General features: G+C 34.2%; 4 protein-coding genes across 7 annotated transcripts; 2 read left to right on the forward strand and 2 right to left on the reverse strand.

Annotated features, from left to right (window-relative positions):
• The first annotated feature begins 5,679 nt into the window (after nt 1–5,679).
• LOC123891235 (F-box/FBD/LRR-repeat protein At4g26340-like) lies at nt 5,680–7,186 on the forward strand. The gene is made up of 3 exons (XM_045941081.1): nt 5,680–6,432; nt 6,531–6,668; nt 6,858–7,186. Exons 1-3 carry the CDS (start codon nt 5,680–5,682, stop codon nt 7,176–7,178), a joined length of 1,212 nt encoding a protein of 403 aa, XP_045797037.1. The 3' UTR covers nt 7,179–7,186.
• A 1,599-nt stretch (nt 7,187–8,785) lies between these two features.
• Nucleotides 8,786–11,606, forward strand: LOC123892968 (putative F-box/LRR-repeat protein At5g41840). Of its 2 annotated transcripts, none has more exons than XM_045942880.1 (3): nt 8,786–8,886; nt 9,936–10,646; nt 10,889–11,606. In XM_045942880.1, exons 2-3 carry the CDS (start codon nt 9,936–9,938, stop codon nt 11,300–11,302), a joined length of 1,125 nt encoding a protein of 374 aa, XP_045798836.1. In that variant the 5' UTR covers nt 8,786–8,886; the 3' UTR covers nt 11,303–11,606. The 2 variants fall into 2 exon arrangements, with proteins under 2 accessions (XP_045798836.1, XP_045798835.1); XM_045942879.1 differs by lacking the exon at nt 8,786–8,886 and adding an exon at nt 9,624–9,716 and having other exon boundaries at nt 10,889–11,504.
• A 1,179-nt stretch (nt 11,607–12,785) lies between these two features.
• LOC123892969 (pentatricopeptide repeat-containing protein At1g06143) lies at nt 12,786–20,273 on the reverse strand. 3 transcript variants are annotated; one of them, XM_045942883.1, is made up of 4 exons: nt 18,295–20,273; nt 14,542–14,679; nt 14,165–14,453; nt 12,786–12,983 (listed from the first exon to the last, which is right to left on the reverse strand). In XM_045942883.1, exon 1 carries the CDS (start codon nt 20,189–20,191, stop codon nt 18,425–18,427), a length of 1,767 nt encoding a protein of 588 aa, XP_045798839.1. In that variant the 5' UTR covers nt 20,192–20,273; the 3' UTR covers nt 12,786–12,983; nt 14,165–14,453; nt 14,542–14,679; nt 18,295–18,424. The 3 variants fall into 3 exon arrangements, with proteins under 3 accessions (XP_045798839.1, XP_045798837.1, XP_045798838.1); XM_045942881.1 differs by having other exon boundaries at nt 14,165–14,679; nt 18,295–20,255; XM_045942882.1 differs by lacking the exon at nt 14,542–14,679 and having other exon boundaries at nt 18,295–20,246.
• LOC123892007 (F-box/FBD/LRR-repeat protein At3g26920-like) lies at nt 12,922–15,514 on the reverse strand. Its single transcript, XM_045941862.1, has 4 exons — nt 14,783–15,514; nt 14,542–14,679; nt 14,165–14,453; nt 12,922–12,983 (listed from the first exon to the last, which is right to left on the reverse strand). Exons 1-4 carry the CDS (start codon nt 15,512–15,514, stop codon nt 12,922–12,924), a joined length of 1,221 nt encoding a protein of 406 aa, XP_045797818.1.
• Nucleotides 20,274–21,958: the final 1,685 nt, after the last annotated feature.

The raw sequence follows: 21,958 nt of genomic DNA on the forward strand, positions 1-21,958 counted from the left end.
ATCAAAGGAGTAGAGATTCATGTCACTGCAGATTCCATTTGTGATCTTCTGGAGGTGAAAAGAAATGGAGTCACTGTATATGGAAAAGATTGGTATGCTGCTCAGTTTGTAAGCAAAGATGCTTTGATTGTCGAAATGTTCACTGATGAAGGAGCTCATAAGGAACAACCTCCATCATCCATGCTCAAGAAGGAGTACAAGGTCTTTCACAACGTGTGTCAACACTCAATATTTCCAAGGACGGGAAGCAAGGACAAGGTAACTGACAATGACTTATTGGTATGTATCATTTGTCCAAAGGTATTCAACTTGATCTACCTTACTTGATACTTCAACATATGATGTCTATTGCAAAATCTGGAATTAAGAAAATTGCTTTACCTTATGGAATGCTGCTTACTAGAATTTTTAGAGATTATCATATGGATGAATCCAAACAAGTCTTTGATAATCAATGGTTTACTCTTGGAACTAAAAATTTGAATCATAAGAAGAAAGAAGTTGATTCTGGAAACACCTCTACTGATATTGGAAGTAAAAGGAAAAGAGTTGACCTTGACAGTAATTCGAATTTGCTTGCTAAAGCATCTGGAGAACAATCAGAGAACGTTCTCCCAACTAGTGAAAATGTTGATATTCACAATGTTGTCTCAGATCCTCAGCCCACCACTTTGAATAAATCACTACATCTAAGATCAACCGTTTCTCATGAGATTGAAACTTCATCTCAAAGAGCTGAAAAAATTCTTCAAGGTTTTTATTCTACAACTACTCCAATGAACACTTTTGTGTTCTCTCCAATCATGACATCATCTCATGGAAGCCTCCAATCAATGTTTTCTACTGATTTTGTGAGAAATTTGATGACTTCAAACAGCCCCGATCCTTCACAAGTACCTGTTCCTTCTTTATATGATTCAAATTTTTAGTTCCAAAAATGAACCACTGATTATCAAAGACTTGTTTGGATTCATCCATATGATAATCTCTAAAAATTCTAGTAAGCAGCATTCCATAAGGTAAAGCAATTTTCTTAATTCCAGATTTTGCAATAGACATCATATGTTGAAGTATCAAGTAAGGTAGATCAAGTTGAATTCCTTTGGACAAATGATACATAACCAATAAGTCATTGTCAGTTACCTTGTTCTTGCTTCCTGTCCTTGGAAAGATTGAGTGTTGACACATGTTGTGAAAGACCTTGTACTCCTTATTGAGCATGGATGATGGAGGTTGTTCCTTATGAGCTCCTTCATTAGTGAACATTTCGACAATCAAAGCATTTTTGCTTACAAACTGAGTAGCATACCAATCTTTTCCATACAAAGTGACTCCATTTTTTTTTACCTCAAGGAGATCACTAATGGTATCTGCAGTAACACGGATCTCTACACCTTTGATGTTTGAGATAATCAAGTGTTTCTCAGGGTGCACCTTAGCATTGAAGTAAAATGCTTGTACCAACAGAGGCATTATAGTATCCTTCATTTGAAAAAAATTTAGTCCAACCAAGTGGTTCAACATACTTGAGTAGATCTATTCCTCCTTTAGAAATTTCATCAAAGTAGTAAACCCTTCCAGGAGCAACAGGTTTCATCTTCCAATATTGTTAAAACTTGGCTTTTTCTTCAGGATGAATGAGAGGAACTTCAAGTAGTTCATCTTGAGGCCTTTTCTTTCCAGGCAAGTTTTTCTTTTTAGGAGCCTTGACTGCAGTATGTAGTACTTGCTTACCTTTTTTTAGTTTTACTTGTTTATGACTTCATATCCGCATTGATCCATTTTATGAGTAGTTGTATGCTAAACTCTGATTTGATGCGTAACCATAGGGTAGGAGTGTGATGATTGTAAATTATTGCCTCATGTTTGCCATGTGCCATGTATCTGATTTGATGCTAAACTCTGATAATATTCTTTCTCTTATTCATAGTATCTTACAGTACTTGAACATAAATGTGGTGTTAGGAGAAAACATCTCATTAATATGCTAACCTTGGAAAATACAAAGAGAAAAGATTGGGATGAAAACTGGAACCTAAATCTGATGATTTTGATAGTTTCAATTAATATGGATTTTATTGTAATTCAAACGATTGAATGATTTCGATATTTATCTTAATTTAAACCATTCCTTCTATTAACTTCCTTAACAAACTTCAACATCCCTCAAGTTGGTGAATACTACATTTGTCAAAGTTAGGTCTGAATAATTCTTTGGTACTAACTGCTGAAAGGTTGAAATAAATAGCATACATATTGATCGTATCATTTTAATGAAGTCTTTTTGTAAGAGACAAGGGAAATAGTTTTCTTTTCCACTCCCGGCTCCTTGCCCATTCTTGTAAAAATTTCGAACAGATCGCCATGTATTACCCTGATGCCAAATGGAAGAGTGGAGGTTTGCCATGGTGTCATCGGCAAATTCTTCCTACATCAGTCCATATCTCTTAGAGGATAGTTTAGGTTGTTAGAGGGGATATCAATAATTAATAGAAGAAATTGGAATGGAATATCTAAGTATGTACATTGGATAGTTTTTTAGTGAAAGGAGTAGTCCTATATAGAAGAGGACACCCTTGGAAGAACAGAACCCCATGGGTGCTACTAACAAAAACAACCAACCCCTTGGTACTAACAAAATCCGAAAGCCCCTTAATAAGCATAATATCTAGCATAGAATCTAAAAGTACTGATAAGTCTATTTAAATAATGAGTTTAGAGTCCTTAGAATATTGTTGGATAGCAAAATTAAGGATGGAACCAATGTTTCAAGTTGGTTAATATGGCATAAATGGTTGTGCACTTGTGCTACTGCATGAAACAAATGGGAGGTTTGTGTAAGGTAAAAAATGAGACATAACATATAGATTATAGATTGGCTGGATATGCTCTCGAGCTAAACGATATCTTTGTAGCTGCACTTCACACATCACTCAACTTCTGAAATCTATTTCAGGAGAATAGAATTATTTATAAACTAATTATCAGAAAGAAACCTTTGAAAGAGTAAAGGAAGCTTCTTCAAATCATATAAAGACAACTAAAACGAACTACACACAAAAGGGTTGTCACAGGGATTTCTTTAGTTGACAGTCAACAGACTAAATGACAAAAAAATCATAATTAATGCTACAACTTCCTTTGGGCTAGAACTTATTTTAAATTTTACCTGTTAGAACTACAACAACCATAAGACTTTCAAAACTTAGTTTTCAGAAAGTTTTTGATGGAGACCTGTTACTAGGCAGAAAAGGGATACCAAAAGTCTCGAGAGTTCCATGAATAAAATCATTAAGGTTCTTTAGATGAAGAACAATGATGGATGAAATTTGTATTAGGTTTTTATTTGTTTTCCCTTTTTCTATTGATTTCAGAAAACAGAGAGAAAAATGATGATGACATGCTGAAAATTTCATTATGGAAGTTGATTTCATCTAGTATTTGTTTTAACAGTATTATTACTCAGTAGGAGTATGGAAGTAAACCATTTTTTTGTTCATTGGACATGGTAGATATACACGCCTGATGTTGATGCCTTGAATGATAATCACTTGCAAGTATGTATAACAAGAGTAATTGTGAGTTGTTAGCTACCAATGTTTTGAAAAGATCATGTAGCTGATAATGTTTATCCAAGCTACCAGTTGAAGGTGACCTTATTTTAAATTGAAGTATCAATTTCCTAAAGAAAGGATAGAAAAATGTTTCTGTTTGGTATTTGGATGTTTAATACTATTTGGAGGCTTAATAGAACCCATTGTTTTGAATGTGTATTTCAAATTTGTACCACATAAATTATGGGATTTTGATGTCTATGGAATGATGAAAATGGAGGATATATGATCAAGGAGTTTCTCATCAGATTAGATTAGTTTGCCAAAACTATACTTATTTTAGAAATATTTGTCATGGAATCAATGTTAAAGTATAAACATACATAATCTGAGTTAAATACAATAAATTTCTGTTTTACTACTATATTAACGGCAACCAATAAGCAAATGAACACAATAACAATCACCAACAATAAAAACAAGCAACACGATGAAAGAGAAGAAGTGAGAACACTTGTTTACCCAGTTCGGTTCAACAATGACATACGTTTGGGGAGAAAGCAGTCATTCGTTTCACTATATCAATAAGTTTTGTTACAAGAAGATTCTAAAAGATATTACAAAAATTAGCCTTTCATCCTAATTCTATCATTTTTTTTTCTGAATCTCTACTTGTGTCCAAGAGACTCGATACTTTCGATGTTTCCCGAGGTGAAAACAATAACCCTTTGCCCAACCCTAGAATATCCTAGAACTAGTAGACTCTTAAATCCCTGATTTTAAGTTAACCCTCTCAATTTTTCACCTTGACTTCAAATCAGCGATAATTTCACATTTTATGTCATTTTACGTTTACCAGTTAGTTGAACCGTTAATTTTACCAAACATTAATTTTAAAAACCCGACATTTATTTTCGAAAAAAAAAACCCCGACATTTTACATCCGTCACTAGATTTAGTCCTTTATTGCGTTAATTTTTTTCTGCTGGTTTTTATTCCTCTTAGGACTGTTTTTTTCTTGCGCCATCTTTGGTTTTTGCTATACTGTTGTTAGTGTGGTTTTTTATGTGCGACTCTTGTCTACCTGTTTGTTTGTATTCGCGAGGGTGTTTTTGGCATGTCTTATGCTAAATCATCCTATCTTTTTTATTATTTTTAATAAAATTTAGCAGTCTAAAAAATTATTCAAATAACATTGCTCTTGTTTTAACGAGCTGACGTGTTAATTTTGTACTCTCACATATTCAACTTAAAAAGTAATTTTTTTTTTAGGTTTACAATAAACTGAGAATTGAACCCAGAACTTATAGCATACTACCAAAATTTCTCACCACTAGATCAAATATAATAGATTTCAAAAAGTAAAATTCTATAAACCAGACTACTTAAAAAAAAATGTTGGATACATTACAATCGGCACATTAAGGCTTTTTCTAACATGAACAAGGGCTTCATATGGTACACCATGCACAAGTTTCGAATAACATTATAACGAATACGAATTTTACAAAATCGACCGTTGGATTGAAAGATTATATCATATAGATCATCCATAGAAACTTTTAGAAAAATTGAAAATCATTTGATATGTTATTGAGACTCATCAAAATTAACGGTATTTAATAAAAACTCACAAACCGCACATTGATGGATCTCAATAACATATCAAATGATTTTCAATTTTTCTAAAAATTTATATGGATGATCTGTATGACATAATCTTTCAATCCAACGATTGATTTTGTAAAATTCGTATTCTTAGAATGTTATTCAAGACTTGTGCATGGTGCAACATGAAGCACTCGTTGATGATAGACTTGGCCGCATATTAATGCATATAAACAGCCTTTAAAAATAAAAAAAAAAACAGCCCTTTAGTGAATGAATGAAAAATATCTGTGAACGAACCCATAACTTGTCCTAAATTAGGGGAACATTAACATCAGAATAGCATAAATTGAGGACATTCTTCACAACCAAATCAATCTAAATTCTCCGTTTCAAAATCAACAAGATTACTCCTTCAACTTAATCATATAAGAATCTCTTGTTACACGAGAACTTTGATTTACTTCAATTGCATATTGCATATACCAATCCCATTTTCACTGCTTCCTCGTCATTCATGGCGGAGGAAGATGATATAATAAGCACTTTACCAGACGCCATTCTCTGTCACATTCTCTCTTTTCTCCACACCAAACAATCCTTTGCCACAACCATTCTCTCAAAAAGATGGAAAAATCTCTACCTCTCACTTCCAGTTCTACACTTCAAGGCCGCAATCACTGATCAAACTGCCTATGTTCGCTTTATCAACTTCGTATACTCTGCCTTGCTCTCTCGAGATCCTGCATTTCCCATTAAGACTTTCTACCTTGATTTTACTTTCCATAATCATGAAATTCTCAGTCCTCACAGCCCCGTGGAAATTATCACCAAATGGGTCAAATTTGTTACACAACGTGGTGTTGAATACATTGATCTCTATGCGGAACTGGAAGATGGTGCTTTTGGTTTTACCGAATTGCCCATCAGTAGTCTCAGCTGCAATACCCTTGTGGTTCTCAACCTTCTATGTTTCAGTCTGGAAGAGGCTTTTTCTCCTATTGCTCTTCCATCTCTTAAAACCCTTCACTTGGAAAATGTTTCGTTCCCTAAACTTCGAGATTTTATGTTGTTCTTATCTGGATGTCCAATTCTTGAGGATTTATTTATATTTAATGTGTTGTTTGATTCTGAGGAATCTCTTACTTGTGACGAGTGGAAGACCTTTTGCTTAACTAACTTGACCAGAGCTGATATTGATTGTTTTCGCAATCATTTTCCATTGAAAGCAGTTCACAATGTAGTTTCTCTGCGCTTACCAATTGACCAGGTTTATTTATGATACATACCTACTTGTTTTTTTCTTTTATTTTTTGTTGTTGAAAATTTATGCTGATTTATGACAATTTGTCTTTCTTCATATTCTAGGTGAATTGCCGTAGTGATTTCATACCTACTTTTCATAATTTGACCCAACTGGAGCTTGTTTATCTCAATTATAGTTGGCATTTCTTATTACAAGTTCTCAAACTAAGCCCTAAGCTTCAAGAGCTTAAAATTGACCAGGTTTGTTAAAGATCATATCGTATTTATCGTTTCATAAAACACTCTTAGAATTTGGGCTAGGTCTAACAACCTTATAAAACCGGCTTGTGATTTGTTAAATTTCCTTGTCTTAGACTCTCAGTTAGTGTGGGACTCTTAATAGTTAATACACTATATTTTTTTATTTGATTTTATGTGCATTATTAACAGGCCGGTTTAAACAAGGATTTTTGGACTAGAAAAGATGACAAAGAAAATTGGGTGGACCCAGATTCTGTGCCGCAATGCCTTTCATTACACCTTAGAACTTGCATTCTATTCAATTTCTTAGGCCTACAAGGTGAGCTTCTGCTTGCAAAGTATATTTTGAAGAATGCAAGAGTTTTGCAAACCATGAAAATTAGGAACGTTGGGCAGACCAATATTAAAAGACTAATATCCTCATACCCAAGGGACTCCACAATGTGTAAAGTTACAATTTATCAACGTTCCAAAGTAAGCAGTAGTTCCTCTGTTCTTGCTGCCATTTAGTTAGCTTCTACTTTGCACAAGTTGAGGGAAACTGATCCGTAATTGATATATGTAGTACTTGCTTACCTATTTTTAGTTTTACTTGTTTATGACTTCTATTAAGAGTCAGTGTATTTTTACTATTCCTTGACTTTACAACATCCTAGGCTATTTGTTAGTATTTCTAGTCATTAGAAGTTCCTAGACATCGAATGTAATTGTTGCAGCTTCATGAAGGTGTGATGTGATCTTCTTTTAGACACAATTTTTTTACATATTTCAATAACTTAATATTCACATTGATCCATTTTATAAGTAGTTGTATGCTAAAATTTTGATTTGATGCATAACCCATAGGGTAGGAGGGTGGCAAATATAAATTATTGCCTCATGTTTGCCATGCACACAAGAAGCATGAATGGAGACTCAACAAGTAGTTGTATTTTCACAAGAATGCTTAATTATCTATCTTTTTATAGCGTATTAATGTTTTCACTGTCGCAGTAGCCAGTAGATAGACTTAGTCTTGAGTTGTGGTTTCTACTTGATGGTTAAGCTTTTGCCCTTACTTGGCTTTGATGAGTTGTGTTTCTTCCTTATGATGGTTAAACGCTACTAGTTGTAATTGAGTTGTTTTGGCAGATGTACTTCCGGCATCTCTCATTGTATTTTCTTTTGATTTGATGTAATTTTTGTATTCCTTATCCCAAGCTAGAAGTGTGTATTAGAGATATAGTTAGTTGCACTAGTTACTAGTTAGTTAGCCTATAAATAAGTAATTTGTACATATATAATTTTCTCATCATTGTAATTCTACTCATTATCATCGATACAAGCTTTCTAGCTTTTCTCTCTACTTTTCCATGGATGCCATGTTTCTTAACAACAATCAATCCAAAGGAACAACAAATTTTTTGACAGAAAATTGTTTTAATTGTACATTTATTAGAGTAAATTTGTTGCCAAGTACATCTATTTTTCTGGATTGAGAAAATTCATTTGTAAATAAAGAGACTTTTTTTTTTAATCGGTTTGTTTTTTTGTTTTGTGATTTTTTTTTTTTGTTTTACAACGAGCTGGGGATCGAACCTAGTACCTATAACAACATACCCAAACCCTTCACCATATTATTTTGTTAAAAAGATTTATTTCATGTAACATCTCCTTTAATTTAAATAAAAATGAGTAAATTTGCGAAAAAATTATTGCCTAATCTTTTTAGTATAAAAAATTATTTCTTTCTCTTTAGTAAAAAAAAAATTATTTCTCTCGCTACATTTTTTTTGACACATGCATTTAAATTTCTTAATAATTGTCAAAATGGATAAATTTGATTAAAAAAATTGGAGTATACAATACTTTAAAATAATTGCTGGGATTATTAAATAAGAAAAATGTTAAAACAGTATCTCGGGATACTAATTAACTATATTAATAAAAAAAAGTTAAATAAGTTTTTAGTTCTATAAATATCTCGAATTTTGTTTTTAGTCCATATAAAATTTTTTAGCAATTTTTGGTCCTTAAATATTGTTGTCACAACTTTTGATCCCTACTTTTAATCAAAATGCACTTTTATATTTTTGAATGATTTTTCGTATATGTTAAATAAATTCAAAAGAAGAAACACTTTAACCCTACTCACAACCGAACCGAGAGACACACAGGGGAAGAAGAAGAGGCAAGTATCTAAGTCTAGGAGCAGCAGTTCATTTCACTTTCAATCGAGGTCAGCATTCAGTAATTATTTAACTATCTTCGTGAAAATCAATTAAATTTCATAGCTTCTGTTTCTTAGAATGTCTCTAACAATAATTTGAAAATAAGTCTGTTGGTTACTTCTTTTTTTTTTTAATCCATGAATTCATTGTTTCAATCATAGTTTGTTTTAATGCAAAACCGAAGTTACCTTTTCTGAATCCACTAATAAAGTACATTCGTTGGTGTTCTGTAAATTGCAAGATTGTACACTCGCACGATTTAGAGCGCGGTCGATCCTAACAACGATGGATAGTATAGCATCATTCTGAAGCTTGTAGTGTACTCCTCCGTTCATTATTATAAGAAAAAAACTACTTTTTAGATTCATTAAAAAGGTAATGTATCCGATTATATTATTGACTAGATACGTTACTTTTTCAATGAACCTAAAAAGTGATATTTTGTTTATAATAGTGACCCGAGGGAGTATCTTCTAATTCTGACATCCAAGGAATGAATGATGTGTTGTCAATTGTCATCGTCTCATAACTTTGGTTCTAGATCATGTCTTCCAGACTCCGAATGTAAATTTTCATTAAATTCTTCAAAACAGTCAAACCAGAGTTGTTATCTGCTTACTAAATCAAGTTCACATTCTTCTGCCGTAGATAAGCCACATGCTCACGGTTTGATCCACATTTTTTCTTCTAAAGAGAAAACTAGTCACTGACACACTTTTGTTACTTCTAAGTCTAAAGTATCAGAGGGACCTTCACAATGATGTTGTACATAGATCTTGTTGTCTATGCGATTCTTCTGAGTATACTGAATTTATGATAGATCTTGTGTTTACTCCAAGTAAAAATCTTATTTTATAAAGATGCATAACTTTTTGGTTAATCAGAGTGCACCTTATATATTCAATATCTATAGTATATATGTCTTGTTTGGGACTTTGGGTCTTACAAAATTCGTGTACGAGTGTGGTAGTTAATATTGCTATACTTGTTTTAAACTGATACAAACACTATGTTGTTACATTTTTTTTTAATTGATCCTTTGTGTTTTGTAATGCAGATGAGTGATGATCGGATTAGTGCATTGCCAGATGAAATCATTTGTCACATTATCTCTTTTCTCCCAACCGAAGATGTTTTTACAACGAATGTTCTTTCAAAAAGGTGGAGACCTCTAGGGGGGCTATTACTTCACAATCTCGACTTTGATGATCGTCGATGGAGCCGTGAACTTTATCCACGGTTTATAAATCTGGTATATCGAACCATTTATGCACGAAGTGTGCAAAAACCTATCAAAAGGTTCCGCCTCAGATGTGATGGTAATTCTACCTACGAGCCACTAGAATCTGATGTTGTGACGTGGTTAACTGCCGCTGCAGAACGTGGAATGGAACACCTCGATGTTCATATTTCTGATAGACATAATTTAAATTGTGTTTTTAGCTTCAAAAACCTTCTTGTTCTCAAGTTGAAAGTGATACACATTACTGCTATGCTTATTTCCACCGTTGACCTTCCCTTGCTTAAAACTTTACATTTGAATGGAGTTTATTTATCACAACATTGGTTTCTATTGGAAATTCTTAACGGTTCTCCAATTCTTGAGGATTTTGAAGCAAAAAATATATATGTCCGACACTCGACAAATGAGTATGATACAGAGTTTAAAAGGTTAACCAAGTTGGTCAAGGCAGACATTTCTACTTTGTCTGTTTTCAATGTTCCTTTGGAAGCCTTTTCTAACGTTGAATTTCTTCGGTTAGAAGACGTATGAATATATATTTATTCAATATGTTATCTACTCCCTCCGTGACAATATATAAGCAAAATTCATCTTTCTAGGTTCATTCCCTAATTAATATATCTGGTCTATAGACGAATATAGACCAAATACATTAATTATGTAATGAACCTAGAAAAGTGAATTTTGCTTATGTGTTGTCACGGAGGGAGTGTTTCTTATTCCAATTTCACTATTATGCCTAATTTGTTTCTATTTGTTACTTGTAGTTCTATGGATGTGTTCCTGTATTTGCCAATTTGACTCATTTGGAGATTATCTGTAGGAGTAATGTTAATTGGTGTTCGTTATTTGATGTGTTGGAGAAATGTCCTAAGCTTCAGAATCTTGTGCTTAATATGCCTCAACTTGTAACATCACTTTCTTGTCTTTTATGGTACCCAAATATATTTCCCAAATGCCTTTCTTCACAGTTCAAAGAGTGCACTATTGAAAATTACAGAGGACAACAACATGAGTTGCAATTTGTACAACATCTTATGCTGAATTCAACATCTTTAAAGAGGATAACAATATGTAGTCCGCCATCCATGAATCCCCAGGAGATGCTTGAAATGCAAAAAGAATTATCGTTCTTTACGATGAACTCTGCGACATGCGAACTTAGGTTTAAATTTGTTTGAGTAGCTGAAAGTAAATTTGTCAGCCAGACTTCAATTTGATGTAACAATACTCAAAGTAAATTTGTCAGCCAGACTTAAATCATAAACAGTAACCAATTATAATTTATTTTTTGAAGTTATTGATGGATCTTGTGCAGCCATTTGAGGTTGGCTATCTTCACTGCCTCTGGTTGCAGCAGCAGCTGCTGTGGCGCTCCATCCTGCCCGGTCTGAATTTTTTAGGAGTTAGTTACAGTTTGTTATGGCCTTTCTCTCCTTTGTAATAAGGAGTCCTGATAATATAAATTATGTGATTTTTTTTTTTGCATCCCCGTACTTCTTACGCGCCCCCTGCATTTTCATTTTTACCTCATCCACTACTTAAGTTGCGTATTGGATGAGATTGCATGATGAGGAGGACGTGACAACGGAGGATATGTGTAGTGTGGAAAAATATTTTGTTTGAATCTATTAGTAAGGTGGAGGGGTGGGGAAGAGGTGGAGAGGAGGAAGGGGGTGGTGAGTGTTAGGTGTCCGGGTAGGAGTGTTTTAAGGTGGTATGTAATTCCAATGAAGATTTTTTGTTATAAATTATAATATTACTATTAGAGGGTTAGGGGGAGTTGAGAAGATGAAGGAGATTTTAAATTTGATCAAAGAAAAAAAAAGTGATCGTGTGTATTCAAGAATCCAAAATGGAGGCGGCGAATCCATTTTTAGTAGCTTCTTTATGGGACTCATGCGTGGTGGAATTTTCTTTTAGATCCTTAGTTGAGGCTTCTGGTGGGATCATTACTCTGTGGGATCTGATGGTGGTGGAGGTTGAGTTTTCTGTCAGTTTTGATCATGTTTTAATGGTGGGAGGGAGGATGAAACAGGAAGATATACTGGTTGAGGTGGCTAATGTGTTGTGATAGCTCAAGCAAACAAGCACGGTGGGTTCGTCTTGATGATTTTCTTCGTGTGTTTATGGGGACTTCTGAGGAGGAGGAGGGAAGGTGAGGGAGTAGTACGGTGGTGATGTATGGTGATAGTGTCCATTTTGATAACTTTATTGATGAGATCCAGAGACTAGAATTATTCTGTAGGTCCAGAGACAAATTATTCTGTAGGTAGAGATTATCATCTATTGACTCACCTGGTGTGTCACGAGAGTCTTCATCTTATTGTGATATTATTTAGAACAAGTTTGTCCCGTTGAAAGTATTTGTACTATTTGCAAGTTAACATGCTGGAATAAATTAGTAACTTTACAGAATGCGTGAGAAATAATGTGGCACATAAAGAAATTCTCATAAATTATGTTACTGATCTCTTATACGGGTAAGAAAATGTCAATTCATTCTTCAATGTCAAATTTCAACCATTCAATGCATGAAAAGTGAAAACTACAACCATTCACCATCAAATAAAAATGTACCTCTTTTCAACTCCAGTGAAACTACATGACCAGAAGCTGAAATCACTTAATCTGAAATTACCAGTCCCTCATTCACCAATTTCATGAAACATACAACCATTATAACATAAATATAATTCAAAAATTTATAGTTAGAATATCAAATGCGATAACACAACTCAAAATTCATTATAGCCTAAAGATAAGTCTTACATTAAAGGAACCTAAAAACTAAAAAACATCAATCACTGTCACCATCAGATGATGCTCTTGCTTCCAAAGACGCCTCACTTCTACCATCAACTGAATGAATCAACAAAAATAAAACACTTAGTTAAAATACTCAAAATTATAATTAAGTTTTTAATAAGCCAAACTTGTATTAAAATAAAAAATAAAAAATTTGTAATTATAACACAAGATGTACCAAGCTAAGACCAAACAACATTCAAAAGGAAAGCCCCTGACAAAGTTGGGAAAGAAAACAAATACATAAAGAAAGACATCAAAACACAACTATAATCTCCAACCTATTATTGCCAAGTTCAAACAAATGAACTTATCTAGACAGCAAAATGGTAAAACCAACATCTATATACTTCTTGCAACATAAGGCACAACATGGAAAAAGAACATCCAATACTGCCAAATTAAGATTGCCTCAATCAATCTGGCAAAAGAAAGAACTCCAAAACATAGATAATACACACCAAGGGAATCGCACTGAGAGTAACAATTCAGAAAGAGATCTAGATGTTGAAAACTAATTCAAGTACTACAGTCCTTACGTCTAATGTTACAGGAATACAAAGAAATTAGCCAATCATGGTTCTTTACTTTGACAATTGGGATATCAAATGTATAGAATTAATTGTCCTAATCTGATTACCCCTAACAATCTCTCCCTTCTACCTAATCTACCTCTAAAGTCCTGAATTACATCAGAAACCAGGTTGAGGGACTGAAGAGAAGCAGGTATCCCTTTTGATTGGCACAAATCCTTGAGGTATACAAACCCGAAAGATGCACAAACAAACCAAAGATGCCCATGAACAGTGTAAAATGCATAAACAACCCAAGAACACGAATAACATCGAGCAAAACACCAAAACACATGATGACAAATCACCAAAAATGGAATAGGGTAATAGAAAATTAAGACCCAAAAGAAACACCACCAAAATAGGAAGAGGAATGGCTGGAGAGAACAACAATGAAGTTGCCTTCGTCAACGGCAGCAGCCTATATGGTGGTTATGCATCAAATCAAAATTTAGCATGCAACTAAATACTCATAAAATGGACTAACATAGATATACAATAAAATAGATTAGCAAGTTATGGGTCATTTAAGGACGACTCTTCATCAATTTGTGCATTGAGACAGTTCATGATCATCAAAGTTATAGTTCAAACCACCAAAACTAACAGTTGCATGGTAGAAGCTAGCAAAATTATAGGAAAGACGGAGTAACTACTACTTACATGGATAGTGATAAACGGTAAGTTTACACATTGATGAAGCCCTTGGACATGAGTCTAGTAGTCTTTCTATTTCGCGTTGTCCATAGTTCCAAATTTCCATGATTTGTAAAACCCTTGCATTCTTCAAAATATACATTGCTAGCAAAAGCTCACCTTGTAGGCCAAAGAAGTTCAGAAGATGGCAATTTCTGAGGTGTAATGAAAGGCATTGTGGAACAAAATCTGGGTCCATCCAATTTTCTTTGTCATCTTTTCTAGTCCATGTTTCCTCGGTTGCATAAGCCCCAGCCTGTTAATAATGGACATAAAATAAAACAAACCTATAAGGGTGTGTTAGGAAAAGATAAATAACTAATCAGTTATGATTCTTAACAAACCTCATCAATGTCAAGATCTTGAAGATTAGGGCAGTGTTTGAGAACTTCTACTAAAAAATGCCACCGATAATTGAGACAGCTAAGGTGCAGGTATGTCAAATTATGAAAGGTTGGAATGAAATCACTAAAGCTATGCATCTGGAATATGTAGAAAACAAATCGTCATAAACCATGTTAAAAATCCCAAAGCAACAAAAAAAAAATAATATCCATCACATTTTTCTTTTTCTTAAAGTCAAACCTTAGCAATTGAAATCTCGAGATATTGTACATTGTGAAGTGTTTTCAATGGAAAATGAAAATAAGAGGAATCAACATTTGCATCGATCAAGTTACTTAAGATAAAGTTTTTCCATTTGTTACAACTTAGAGAGTCCTCAGAATGGAGCCACTGTAGATCATAAACCAATAAATTTTCAAGAACCGGACAAGCAGCTAAAATCAACATAAAATCTAGATCTTTTGGGATAATTATGAATTCTAAATTAAGGGTTTTGAGCGAGGGAAGTTGAAAGGAAGAAAAACTATGGTCTAGACGAAAAAAAGTAAGAACGAGAGAAACTAGGGTTTTGCAGCTGAAAATGGTATTAGGCAATTTAGGTATACTCGGCAAATCCAGAAAGAGATCCAGATGTTGAACACCGCGATGTATCACATAGTTGATCCATTTGGCAAAACCGAGAGTGGGAAGATTTAAATCTTCTTCACAATCGTAGTCAACGAAGAGTTTGAACCGCTTAATAGAAATTGCAGGATCTCGTGAGAGCAAAACGGAGTAGACGAAGTCATTAAAGCGAAAATTGGCGTTTTCATCCGTCAATCGAGCATAGAATTCGAGAATATGAACGTAGAGCCAGAGATTGCTCCACCTCTTGGAAAGAACGGCTGTGGCAACTACATGTTTGGCTTCGAGAAAGGAGAGAATGTGACACAGAAGAAAGTCCGATAAAGTGCTTATTATATCCTTTGCCATTGATACTCAGAGGAAGACGAACTCAAAATTGTAAGCACAATGATGTAATTGGTTGTATCACTTTTAAAAGGATGGGTATATTAGAAATTGCATTGGTGTGTGTGTGTGTGTGTAATTTTCATGCACCAACAATGTAAAACTCTTTTACACGTGTGGCCCATCAAATTGCACCAATAGATATTTTTAGATATATTTTAGGAATTAACCTAAAATGTGACATTATGACATTATGATATAGTTTGACTAGATGCACATGTTTAAAAATTTACTCCGCACTTTGTATCTGTATATAGTTTTTTTTTTTTGACGAAATAAATTAAATTTATATCTATTGTTTTGAGGCAAAATATATCTTAGATCAACGCTCCTATTATATGAGAATGAATTCTCTCATTTTTGTTTTAAGCAATGAATTCTCTCATGTGGAATTTACATGAGAGAGGAATTTACACGTGAGAGAGTAAAATGTGATATTTTTACCATCCCCCCTATTGCAAACTTCAAACTTTAGAAGGACGAGCGGGTACTTTGTTGTTTTGTTTCTCCAAAATCCTTTATGTTTGATATCATAGGTGCAGTGCACACAACTGGAATAGAGAAAGGGTATGTTAACATGTGTCCTAAGGGCACATGTTAAGGTAGCTAAATATAGAATGCACAATTTCCATAAAATATTGATGTAAAAAATTTAATGCATAAAATATTGAATGCACAAATTCCAAGATTTTTTTTTATATTTTTTTCCATTAACATGTGCCCTATGTTAACATTTTCCATAGAGAAATGCATCTTTTGATTGATAAATCATCATCCCTCTTAATTAATTGTTACTCGAGAAAGCAAATTATTTCAACGAGCACTCCATCTACGAAGAGACGGAAGAGTCATAGACAAGTTCTATAAGTACTCCATCTAATTAGAAGAAAGTTGAAATCTTTACCTTCTAACATTCATAATCAGTTACTTTAAATTTTCCTATGAATCTTGGAATGCAGATGGCAGAGATGGATGACTGGATTAGCGAGTTGCCGGACGAAACTCTCAGTCATGTTATCTCATTTCTTCCATCTGAAAATGCTTTTTCCACTCATGAAATTTCTAGGTGGAGGCCACTTTGGCTTTTATATCCAAGTACCAATCTTGATTTTGATGATCAAAGGTTTTCCAAAAAAGGAGGATCATATTCTAGTTTTAAGGATATGGTAAATGTAACATTTATGCACGAAGAGTGCACCACCAACCCATCAAAAGCTTCTGCCTCAGATGTCACAGTAACACAATAACTGCATTCGATGTTGTGATGTGGTTAATCGATGCAGCTAAACGTGGAATGGAGTACCTTGACCTTCATATGCCCGATACACCGATGTTCTATTATTGTGTTTTTAACTTTAGAAATCTTGTTGTCCTCAAGTTGAAAGGGATACAATTGAGTAATCTTTTATCAGCTCACCTTCCTAGGCTTAGAACTTTGCATTTGAAAGAAGTGCATTTTATTAAATTAAACATGGGTGTATCGTAGAAATTCTTAGTAATTTTCCAATTTTTGAAGACTTGGAAACCAAAAATATATCTATAGGATATTTGGTCAGATGAGTATGAGTGTAAAAGCTTACCTAATTTGGTCAGAGCAGATATTTCTAACTTGTCTGTTTATGATGTTCCTTTGGAAGAGGTTTGAATTTGTATTTCATTTTTAAAATTAATTTACTATTTTATTTAATAATTTCTCCTGATTTTTTCCAATTTAACTCATCGGAGATCGTATTCGGAAGAAGTATTCACTGACATTTCGTATTTCATGTCTTGGAGAATTGCCATCTACTTCAAAGTTTTCTCCTTGATATGCCTTTAACACCAAATATTTATCATCTTTGCTGGTTCCCAATACCAAGTTTTTTTCCTGAATGCCTTTCTTTACAGTTTAAAAGGTGCACTGTTACAAATTATAGAGGACAGGAAAATGAGTTGCAATTCGTACAACATATTTTGCTGATTTCAATAAGTGACACCGTGTGTGTGATTGGTTGGAGAGAAATAGGGAAGCCAGAGTGGGGTGAAAGAGAAGTTAAGATAGATTTATCCTTCAAGTACATCTTTTTTAGGGATGCAGCCAGACTTGCATCATAGTCGTAGCAAAATGTTATATATGAGTTATCAATAGACGTTGAGCTCAATCTCTCTTAACCAGGTGAAGAGTTTGATACATTTATCAAAGAATCAAGTTTAGAATGAATTAACATTTACAAGTTAGTTTCACGGCTGATAGTGATTACAGTAGGTGTTTGTTACGAGTTGGTTACAGTTTATTATGGCATTTGCTTGTGATTGTACGCACATTCTCATTAAAAGAAGGGTTTTGTCTGTAATAACACATTTTTTACCCTCTTTTTTTTTTTTTTTGAAGCAAATTTTTTACCCTCAATAAGTCTCTAATACTAAGGCACAAATCACTGACAAAAGTGTTTTCCAACAACACACAAAGTCACTGATCTGTGTCACTGTGGCAAGGAGAACATAAGAGATTTCTGCTTATTCTACGTGAGACTAGGTTCTTCATTTCTATTGGTTTTCTCCCTCTTGTAGCTTCAAATATCTAAAAAACTCTGAACAAACGATTATGACTCAACATTACTATTGACCAATGGGCGTTATTAGTTACAATGACGAGTTTCAGATGATATCCTCTAATCTAATGTTTATTCAAATTCAGTATTCTAATTGCAAATAAATAAATACATTATAGGGTAGAAAAGAGGCTAAGAAATCTTGAGTCATACCTTGCAATAATTTATCAAGGTTTGTCTTCAACTGTTTAGATATGCACAGCTCAAATTACATCATAGTTTCAACCCTTCTTTAATAAACACAATCCTCCTTCTAAGGACCCTTCTACTTGAACAGCCAGAGTCAATAAAGAATAGACCGCAGCTCATGGACATATCCAGCTAGTCTCAGCTGCTCATCCAGTTCAACTAGCAACACATGAACCAGACCATAAGACGGGTGATATTTATCAGAAGCAACAAAAACATGAATTTCCTTGTTGATTTCAATCCAGCTAGACCCCGGACATTTCTTCTCCACACCCAAATCTTTCATCTCAGTCCGGATCTTTGCGACGTCACTCCACCGATTCACTTCAGCATACATATTCACAAGTAGACTATAATGCCCACTGTTACTTCGTTCCAAAACCATAAGATTCCGAACCGCAATACCGGCAATTTCCAAGTTTTTGTGAACCTTACACCCATTCAACAATGCTCCCCAAATGAAACCATTTGGCTCAAACTTCATTCCTCTAATCATCTCCAAAGCATCCTCCAGAAAACCACCTTTGCTCAATAAATCAACCATGCATCCATAATGTTCAACTTGAGGACTAATACAATAATCCTCAATCATACTGCCAAACAAACGACGACCCTCTTGTATAAACCCTGCATGAGTACAAGCAGTTAAAACACTAACAAATGTAACCCCATTTGGCCTTATTCCTTCCCTATTCATTTCCTCAAACATTCTTAATGCCTCTTTCGCATAGCCATGTGTAGCAAGTCCATCAATTATGGAATTCCAACAAAACAAATTCTTCTCTTTCAATTTATAAAACACCAAAAGCGACCTTTCTACACTTCCACATTTCGCATACATGTCAATCAATGTTGATCCAATATAAACATCAATCCCAAATCCATTCATCATCAAATAAAAATGAATCTCTTTTCCTAACCCAAGTGAACCTAAATGGGCACATGCAGAAATTGCAGTTGTTATAGTAACTTCATCAGGAACTACCATTCCCTCATTCACCATTTCATCAAAAAGCTTCACCACTTCATCATATCTCTTGTTCTTCGAATAACAATTCATCAAAGTTGTCCATGAAATAATATCTTTTGAAGGAATTTGCTTAAACAAATACTCAACACGTTCAACATTCCCAAATTTAGCATACCCATCAATCACTGCGTTCCACGTGGCAGTATTTTTCCTCTCAGGCATTTCATCGAACAGTTTTGCTGCAGATTCCACATCATTATTCCTCACATGAGCAGAAATCATCGTTGTCCAAGCATAAACGTCTCTCTCAGACATTTCATCAAACACCTTTCTCGCGTGACACAAGTGACCAATACTCGAATAGAATTCAACCAAAGTAGTTTGAACAAACAAATGTGAATCAAAACCGTTCTTCCACACGTGTCCGTGAATGGTTTTACCAGCAACCGAATCCGTTAACAACGTGCAGGCTTTAATTAAAGACGAGAATGAATAGCTTGACGGCACAATGCTGTTTTGAAGCATATGGATGTAATGTAGTAATGCTTGGTGTGATGAATGGCAATGAACGCATGCTTTGAGGAGTGCATTGTAAACTAAAGTGTTTGGTTTTATGATTTGTGTGAAAGTGGAAGTTGCGAAGTTTAAGTTGGAAGAAGAGAATGATGATGATGCTGTTATGAATTGGTTCATAAGGAAACAATCTTGGTTGAAGTTTGTTTTGATCATTGAAGCATAAATTGATTCTAGTGATTTTAGATTCCAACATTGTTTTATGTGGTTAAGGATTGTGTCTTTGAGACGAGTGTGTATGTTGTTGGTGTTGAAGTGTTGTTGGAGTGGGAGTGTGTGTTTTGGAATTGAAAATTGTTTGGCTAAAAGCATTTGCATAACAAATGATGCAAGAGGAGGAAGAGGTTGCACTGTTGTAAGGGAGCAACGCTGCTTAGATTCTAGAGATGATTCTCAACACGACAGTTATACCGAAAAATGTATGATAAATTGCACTTTTCACCCTTAACCTTTAGGAACCTACGATTTCATCCTTTAACTTTTTAACTACGCATTTGGTCTCTTACAAGTAGGGATGACAGAAAAACCCAAACACGATAACCTCACTTGAACCCAAACACAAGTCAACGGATGAAACCCGAGTTGACTGAATTTGGGTTTGGGTTCGGGTGGCACCCGAATATATGGGTGTGGGGACGGACCTGGAGGGGGGCAAGCAGTGGTCAAGGCCCCCCCTCCCCCTTAATTACATACATACATATACATAATATATCATATACAATTAGTATATTATAATTTGTAATTATATCTATTATTTATCATTTAGATTATATAAATAAGAATTTAATTAATTTGTATTTATGGTGTAAAAATATTTATATTGTCGAACAATTATAGGTTTTGAATTATTAAAAATAGGAAAATGCTAAACAGTGCCCCCGGGGCACTAGTTAAGAATACAAATATAGAAGTTTTATCTCGTAAATTGTGCATTCAATATTTTAATGATGTGAAAAATTATTCTCTCACATCATTAACTTTATCATTTGTTTTCTTTTTTAGTATGCTTAACTAGTGCCCCAGGGGCACTGTTTAGCATGACCCTTAAAAATATAGCATTTTAATTAAAAAAAAAATAGTTGTTTCAATTGGTAAGAGTTTTGAGTCTCTTATAAGTAATTGATCAAAAGATTGATATTTGGCTCTTGCACATAAACAAAATTCGATTGAGGGGGAATAACTCTTTTTTTGTGCCCCACATATTCCTTGGAGACGTTTAGTCATCGGTCACTATTAAACAAGAACTTCGTAAAAATAATTTTATAACATAAAAAAATTTACATGGACAGTGTAACAAAAAAATCTACATTAATTTTTATTATTTTACTATTTTTCGGCCCCCGGTGTACTAAGCTCCTGGATCCGTCCCTGAGTGTGGGTTTGGGTAGTATCAAACCCACACCCGAAACTCATTCACCCACCTGTTTATATAACCACTCCCGAATCTCATTCACCCACCCGTTTATATATTAAATTACCTATTTATCCTATGTATTTTGCTCCCTTTTAAGTTTTTGAATGTTGTACTTGTGGATGCTGTAGTGGTGATAATATTTGATGAATTGTTTAGTAAAAAAACAATATATATTTTGAAATTTACAAACTATGTTACCAAATTGTGCTACATTTTGCATTTTATCAAATATAGTTCGGGTCGGGTTTGAGCAGATAATTAATTATGCATGTTCTTGTTTCGGGTTTGGGTGAAAAATTCGAACCCAGTGGGTGCGGGTGTGGATTTCATTTTTCCACCCGAACAACATTTGGGTTTGGGTAGCACCCGAATATATGGGTCGGGTTTGGGTAGTATCAAACCCGCACCCATGGGCACCCATTGTCATCCCTACTTACGAGTTACGTTTATCTTAGGTTTCAATTTGGTCACTTACGTTTAAAATGTATCAATTTGGTTCCTTACGTTTTAAGCAGTTTATAGAAAATGGCAAAAATTACGATTATCGACGGTTTAGATCCTAATCCAAATCTTAGCGTCTAGCTCGATCCATCTCTTCGTCATGTACTGCGAGAAAATGGAGAACATTGTTCTCACATCAGCGTTGTTTTGAAATTTCATGTTGTTGAAAA

Source organism: Trifolium pratense, linkage group LG6 (genome assembly GCF_020283565.1).
Source record: "Trifolium pratense cultivar HEN17-A07 linkage group LG6, ARS_RC_1.1, whole genome shotgun sequence".
NCBI lineage: Eukaryota > Viridiplantae > Streptophyta > Magnoliopsida > Fabales > Fabaceae > Trifolium > Trifolium pratense.